The sequence below is a fragment of the Artibeus jamaicensis genome, unplaced genomic scaffold (genome assembly GCF_021234435.1).
Source record: "Artibeus jamaicensis isolate MK-2021 breed Jamaican fruit bat unplaced genomic scaffold, CSHL_Jam_final scaffold_474, whole genome shotgun sequence".
Classification (NCBI taxonomy): domain Eukaryota; kingdom Metazoa; phylum Chordata; class Mammalia; order Chiroptera; family Phyllostomidae; genus Artibeus; species Artibeus jamaicensis.
Window position 1 is genome coordinate 27753460 of NW_026522046.1, and position 7490 is coordinate 27760949.

Sequence of the window (7490 nt, forward strand, 5' to 3'; positions counted from 1 at the left end):
ACCCAGGGAATGCTTTTCAGCCTGAAAAATACTTTCCGCTTATCTTTAGCATCTTCAATTTGAGACTAATGAAAATTCTATCGGTTAATGAATGTTTTCGAACTTTTTGCACAGACATCTTTGAAAAGAGATGGCAGGTGAGTGAGGTCTTTCTCTGGCTTCCCTGCCGCTTCTTCAGCTCCTTCCCTCCTGTGTTTCCGCACAGGTGACATAGAACACTAAGCCAGACCCTGACACCCAAGCTTTCCCCTTGATCTAGTCTAGAATTTTCTCCCATCCTCTGTTTCCAGGTCAGGCCTGGCCAACGTCCTAGTTCCTTCTGGGTCTGCTACTGATCAGCTTAGATTCCATTTTAACAGGGGAACTGATGCCTCTAGTCAAAGACATTCTTGGACACTGTGACAAGCCAGCAGAAGAGGCACCGCCAGATACAAGCGGGAGCTTCGGCCCTTTCATTTCATTCTCTCAGATATAAACATTCTAGACACAAAGTTAGCTTCTGACATACACAAATTGGTCAAAAATTATTCCATCTTCATATTACACCATTTGGAAAGTGACTTATTGCAACACTTCATAAGGCTTTTTTAATTAAATAGAAAGCTGTATACTAGGCAAAATGAAAAAAACTGTCAATAGAGCTTAAGGGTATATTCTGATAGGAACAGTCAAATATTTATAAAAGCAAATGAGGAGGTGGTGTGCTCAGAGTTGTGCAAGATTGAATTGGTAAGTTTTTATTTTCTGCCCCTCTCTTACACCATTACGCATGTTCTCTCTTAATCTCTGAAAGAGGACCACACAATGGATTGCAAGGGGTGGTGAGTCTGGAGCAAGGGACTCAGTTCATTAGGCCCCCACTCTGGGAAGCAGTGAGCTACGCACTTCACATGCGTGACTTCATTTAATTCTTACCACACCGTTGTGAGCTCAGTTGAATTAGGCCCATTTTACAGATGAAGAAACTAAAGCTCGACAAGGTTAAGTAATACATTCTTCCTAATATGCAGGAGAAAATATGATAGAAAAGGGAGGTTCCTATTTGGTCTTTGATGCCATTCTTTATGTCCCCCGACTTCTCAATGGAGGTCCCCCAATAAAGCAATACGAATGCACTGAGCACTTTCTACACGTGTGTATTGCATGGGAGAATTACAAAATATTATAAGCTCTAGTCTTTCTCCTCGATGTGACAAAGACATCTTTTTGAGAATAAGACACACACATGCACAACTAATAATCCAAATTCTGTGTGCAGCAAAGACAGGTCATGCTGTAAAAGAGAAGGGAAAGACTCCATTGGATTATCCTGGGCAAGGAGGATGTGAAAAATATTCTACACAGGGAAAGGAATTATGAGTGAGACTCGATATTTGGGACAGAGCAGTGGACTGAAGCGGGTTCCAGAGCACAGCAATAAGAGGAGCACCTGGAAAAGCAGACGAGGGCAGGATGGTGAATGGGGAGTCTCCGAAAGGCACTGGGCTAGGACCCAAAAGACAGGGCTTCCCCACTTCACACCTTCAGACCAGTCGCCCAACATCTCTGAGCCCTGATTTCCCTTAGCTGTGAAATCAGAAATCAGACAGACTGTCTCCAAGTTCTGTCCCATAAAATAATTCGGAGACTTCCCCCTGCCTCTTCTTTTATTGTCTCCTCCCCACCTTCAGCTTAAGGCCATAAAAAATTATCTTTGGTTAGAAAATTGCATAACTGTTGGTTTGGTTTTGTTTTTTGAGAAACGGTCACTTTATTCCCCCAAACTGGACAAGCCCTGTCACTATAATAAATAGCAATATCTGTGTCATCATTATGGGGGAATTTTAAAAGCATAAATAACCTCAAACTGATCGATGTGGTTTCTATCAAACTAGTATGATTTCTTCTACCATCCACCCGCTTGCTTTTGATTAATTTATATTTGATGCAATACCATTTATTAACATTAGGGGCTCCATAGGGAAGGGCTCTAGGAACCTCACCACTGTGTTTACTACAAGGATACTTTGGAGGATGTTACTGAGTAAGTACACCAGGAAGGAGAACTCGGAGAGAAACTTCTCTCTGATCTCCGGATCAGGAAGAGGTGCGCCACTGCTGCGCACACCTGGCTCCTCTCTGCCTCAAGGACTCTGTGACTGTTCTAAAGAGCTCCATCTCCCTTTCCACCATCTGGTGCTGCTAGAAAGGGCAGAGCCAAATCCAGGTCCAAGTGCATGGCTTGCACACTGCACGCTCACTCACCTAGACTGTCCTCTCTTTCTGCTGTTAATCTGTCTTGGCCTCCTTATTTCTCCTCCTACACTTATCTTTCTTTTTAAAAATATTTTGTTTATTTATTTTTTAGAGAGAGGGGAAGGGAAGAAGAAAGAGTGGGAGAGAAACATCAATGTGTGGTTGCCTCTCATGTGTCCCCTACTGGGGATCTGGCCTGCAACCAATGCATGTGCCCTAACTGGGAATTGAACCGGCGACCCTTTGCTTCACAGGCCTGTGCTCAATCCACTGAGCCAGACCAGCCAGGGCTATTTTTATCTTTCTGATTTATATGCATTTGGACCCCTTAAGTACCTCTGGACACAAAGAGGTGTAAAAAAATAAACACAAACAAATAAACGAATAACCTATACAACTAAAAGATTGTTTTCCATACCGGAGGTGAGCAAACTTCAGCCTGCTGGCCAGATCCGGCCTGCCGCCTGATTTTGTACAGTCCACAAGGTAAGATTGGCTTGTATCATTTGTAATGGTTTCGGAGGAGGGAAAAAAGAAAGAAGACAGACTATGTCTTTGTAATATGAGAAAGCAAAATGCAACTCAAACTTCAGTATCTGTAAATCAAAGTCGAGCAGAACACAGCTAAGCTCGCTATTGGCTCCTTTGGCGATGGCTGCTCTCAGCCTGTGCAGCAGAATTCAATCGTTGGGACGAACACGGAGGTGCTGGGAACCTGGAATATTTGCCCTCTGGAGTTTCACGGGAAAAGGTTGCTGACCCCTTGATTAGAACTTCATTTTACATATGTGTGAGTCCTCTTGACTAATGTTAGTTTTATAATATTGCTTCAGAGCTGGGTGTTTGCTGCCTCCTTATTCCATGCAGCTATTTTTTTGTACTTTGTCCATAAAATTACTTCTCAGTGCACTTTCACGTCGACCCAAGCTTGGGTATACTGCCTAGCTCAGAGTTCAATACTATGTAGTAAAGACAACTAACTTTCAGCCACATAGAAATAACTGAAGGACCCTCTTGGGTGACTATTTTATAGACACTAATAAAATGAATCCACAAAAACTTCTCTTTTTGCTGAAAATTCCAAGCCAACAGAAGGATCTACACAGCAACTTGGCACTTTTCATACCACATCCAAACTATTTCCTCCAGTTTCTTTTCAGCTGATACATGTGTTTGCATATTTACTGCTTCTTCCCCTCCCCTGGTCACCCTGAGTTAGAAATATAACCAAGTCTCCATGGAAACACAGCAAAATGCTCTCTCACAGATGATCGAGGGACCTGAGCAGCTGGTATCGGGCTGAAGGCTGCAATGGCTTCTAACCAAATTAGGAAGAGAAAGCAGCTTACCCGGCTCTCCCAGTCCTCTCAGAATTCTAAAGCTCAGCATGGAAATCTACACAGATTGTGAATTGCTGAGAATGTTTTTATTCTTTCTTGTCCTTTTTATTCTATCTTATCTATTCTGCTCTCCTATCTCTATGTTCCATCAATAGGGAGTGTTCATCTCCTGCCCCTAGGATGATTGACAGTCTACAGAATAATCAGAAAGGAAACCTACATTTAGTGAGCACCTACTGTGTGCTAGGAACTTAGATGTCACAGCTGACCCAATGTCACACAGTTTGTAAACCAGAAGAACTGGGGTTTGAACTCTCATCTGGTTAATGCCAAAGCCCATTCTCTTTATGCTACACATGAAATAAGACCCTTTCTACAAAGAAGATAGGTCAGACAGGTTCAACTATGTCTTTTAACAAAACCTTGAGGGGATGGTAGAACTCAAGATAAAGAAGTGAGAATATGAAAGTTACCTTCTCTCCTCACCCACAACTATGTTTACAAGAAGTCAAGGTCAAAGCTAAGTAATGGAGAACCAAAAGAACCAGGATTCTCTTCCCCAGCAATCTGTCGCTAATGCTTAAAATAAGATGTCTTAAATAATGTTAGTAAGTGCCTTGAAAGAAGAATAGACAAACTGCTGTGGTAATTTAGAGAAAGGAGACATGCTTCGAGTCGAGGGCAGGTATGAAGGAACACGCCGGGAAGAGGCGGCAGCGCCCAGCCAGTTCGTCGAAATTCAAAGCTTTGGCTATTCCTGTGGCCAATGATCAACTAAAGGGCGCTTTTCTGTCCTCAGATTCCGAGGAGGAACAAGTCTCCTAAGTATCGCTTCTTCCTAGACCTGGTGGCATGCACGCTTGCCCAACAGCTTGTCTCTCGGAGCAGGACCTGGATCCTGGAGGTCACAGAGCCATGCTCTCCAAGGCTTTATGAAGAGTCAGCTCAGAACTTTGCTCTCAACACGTGAGGAGTGAGGAGCCTCAGAAACCAGGCTGGGGCTGAAAGCTCCCCTGGAGCAGGTGGGCTCCCGGCCCCCAACTTCAACTAGGACACCTTTGCTTTTATCTATTTCAGGAATTCCTCTGCTTCATAGATGTTTGGAAAACACCGTCTTAGAACATATCTTCATCTGCACCCTGGCACACATCACAAGATGTGTAATTGATACTCAAACCAGGACTTTTGAGAGAAAGAGGTCTGCCCTCTGAAGGGTTATCCAAGAGTTCACGGTAATGCCACGCTTCCTGTGATAAAGACGCAAAGGCAGATTTTTTTTTTTTAGTGAAGCAGCCCATCCTCACCTGGTCTATCTTCCACCACTGCTACCACTGAGGGTCAAGGAAGGCATAGAGAAGAGAGTGCGAGAACATGTAGAAGCAGAGAGAGAGGCAGCTCCTTCTCTCTTCGGAAGACAGACTCAGGAAAGGTGGGTGAGGGACCTTGGCACCGCCTCCTCTAGCCCAGTGTATGGAGCCTCCAGCTGTCTTGGAAAGGTGACCGGATTCCTGAGACTCCACTCCTGAAGCACGATGGGGTGGGCCGGCCTAGGTTTACATGCCCTGCAGGCCCAGAAAAGCGCCTTCCTCTTCTGCATGAGCCCTTGATTTTATAAGAGTCTGTGTGAAACACTTCGTTCTCCGGAGAGAAGCTATCTCATTGTAAATTGCTTTATTAATCAAATTAGTGGATAAACTAGAGTACAGCTACTACATTAAAATTGGCCTTCAGATTATAGAGAATTGAAATCATTGGGGATATCTTGACCGTGCAAAAACAATCTTATTCTGTGGAGTGTAAGTTTGACTTGAGTTAAAACAACTGGTCTTTACAAACATTATATATGTGTTAAATATATATATATGTCTGTGTGTGTGTGTGTGTATATATATATATATATAATTTTTTAAACTATTCAGCACACTTGCCCTTCAGAACAGCATTGGCTCAGCTTCCCAGGTGTTTAAAATTCCAGGCATTAGTCAAGGAAGCATTTCTGCTGAGTGGTTTAGCTAAGCACAAGTGCGTCTTATAGAGGTTTGACTATTAATTGCTCTGAAAGAAAAGGATGCTTCCCATCTCAGAGCCATTTATAAAGATTACACATCCAACCCCACACCAGGAAGGAACGTTCTCCCTTTTATTAATGTTTCACAGAATAAATAATGAGATTGGAAATTTAGAGAATAACCAGTAATTTATCTTGGGCTACACTGATAAAAAGTCCTGTCATTTCAAGAAGAACTAGCTCAGTTTCATGAACTACTTTATTAGCCATTAGCACAGACCACATGATTCAGGCTTAGAAGGAAACAACAGACCTGAAGCCCAGGCAGCTAAGAAATCCTACTCTTAATTTATAAATTCCCTTAAGAAGACCAGAGTCCCCATTCTTCATTAGGACCCACTACATCAGGGGTCCCCAACCTCAGGGCCACAGACCGGTACCCATCCAGGCCTCTTAGAACTGGGCCACCCAGCAGGGGGTGAGCTTGAATGTAATGCACTTGAACCATCTTGAAACCATCCTCCACATGCCAGTCCATGGAATAAATTGTTTCCCACAAAACCAGTCCCTCGTGCCAAAAAGTTGGGGACCGATGCACTAAATCACCCACCCGCTCAAGCTCAAAGACAGTTCTATTGGCAGCACATTTTTAGGAGCTTCACAAGTGAGCTTCACTGTTTTTCACATAACCTTTTGAGCAGAAGGGAAGTAGACAATGTAAAGCTTGGAAAAATAAGCCAGCCCAAGGAGGGGGCTCGCTGCATTCATATTCCTTTTTCTTTTTCTATATGCGTCTTTTTTTCATTATTCCAATTCTTATTTCTTTGCTAACAATAACCTTGGACTTCAGTGCGGTGCCCTGGTTGGATGACAGTACGACCAGCAAGTACCTGTAAGCCATGCCCGTCTCTGCCCTGGTGGTTTCCTTCAACGAAATTCCATGGACGCGTAGAAACTTCTCCAGGTGTTTCCATTCCGCTGCTCCACTGGGCCTCACAGGCCAGCAGGCGGCCTGAGGTGGAGGCTTGCTCACTGCCAGGTGCCGTCTGCATTTCAGAGCAGATTCACTGGACTTGGGCAGACCCAGCTTGGGGCTGGCGATATCTGCACAAGCAGGTTTGTACAGATGCATGTCTCAAAACCCCAGGGAAGCACTGCTGATTTCACAGCCCTCAGCTCTAAGACTGGCTGTATCTTGCTATGATTAACTTGAGTTATCTGGCTTTGGTGTGTCCCTAAAAGGGATCAGACTGTTTGCCTTAGATGCCCCTTATGGTTTTTGTACGCGAGCCGGCTCCCGAGTTCTGGGCAGAGCTTTTGGCTGTGTGTCTCTGCCGAATCCTGTGAAAAAAGAAGCCTGACAAAGTCCAACCACCTTTCTTGTCCCTGTAGAGTTCACTAAGTCAAACTCCAGCCACGAAGTACTGGCCCTGAGGAAAAAAAATATGGGCATTCTTCCCATGACTTTCTATTTAGGTAAAAGAAATATTTTGGTGGGATAAGAGCCAAATGTTCTGTTCTCATAAGGACCATATGGCTTTGAGGATGGTTCATGAGTGTATGAGACCTCTCTAAATTATCAAATGTTTCATAATCAAATAACTTATACTAGCGTCATGATTTGTTTGGACAACAGGTCCATTAACTGTTTTTCTTCTTCAGATGTTGCTGTCAAACTACAGGACATACCGGTAAGATGGCTGTGAAAAGCAGAGGGCGCCCGCCGAAATGCTCGGCCGACTTTTGGTGAAGGTGCACGAGCAACTCAGCAGAAGGACAGGTTTTTCAATGAGCGGTGCTGGGTGGCTGGGCATCAACAAGCAAAAACAGACAAAAACAAATGAATCCTAGACTTATACCTCATATTTATACAAAAGTTAACTCAAAATGGACCACAGACTTTGATG

General features: G+C 43.8%; 1 protein-coding gene across 1 annotated transcript in view; it reads right to left on the reverse strand.

The window, feature by feature from the left end:
* Positions 1–6754, reverse strand: part of KCNAB1 (potassium voltage-gated channel subfamily A regulatory beta subunit 1) — a 306973-nt gene extending 300219 nt beyond the window's left edge. Inside the window, exon 1 of the mRNA XM_053658018.1 lies at positions 6474–6754. Within this exon, the coding sequence (XP_053513993.1) occupies positions 6474–6715 (242 nt within the window). The 5' untranslated portion in view covers positions 6716–6754. The remainder of the gene's footprint in view (positions 1–6473) is intronic.
* Positions 6755–7490: the final 736 nt, after the last annotated feature.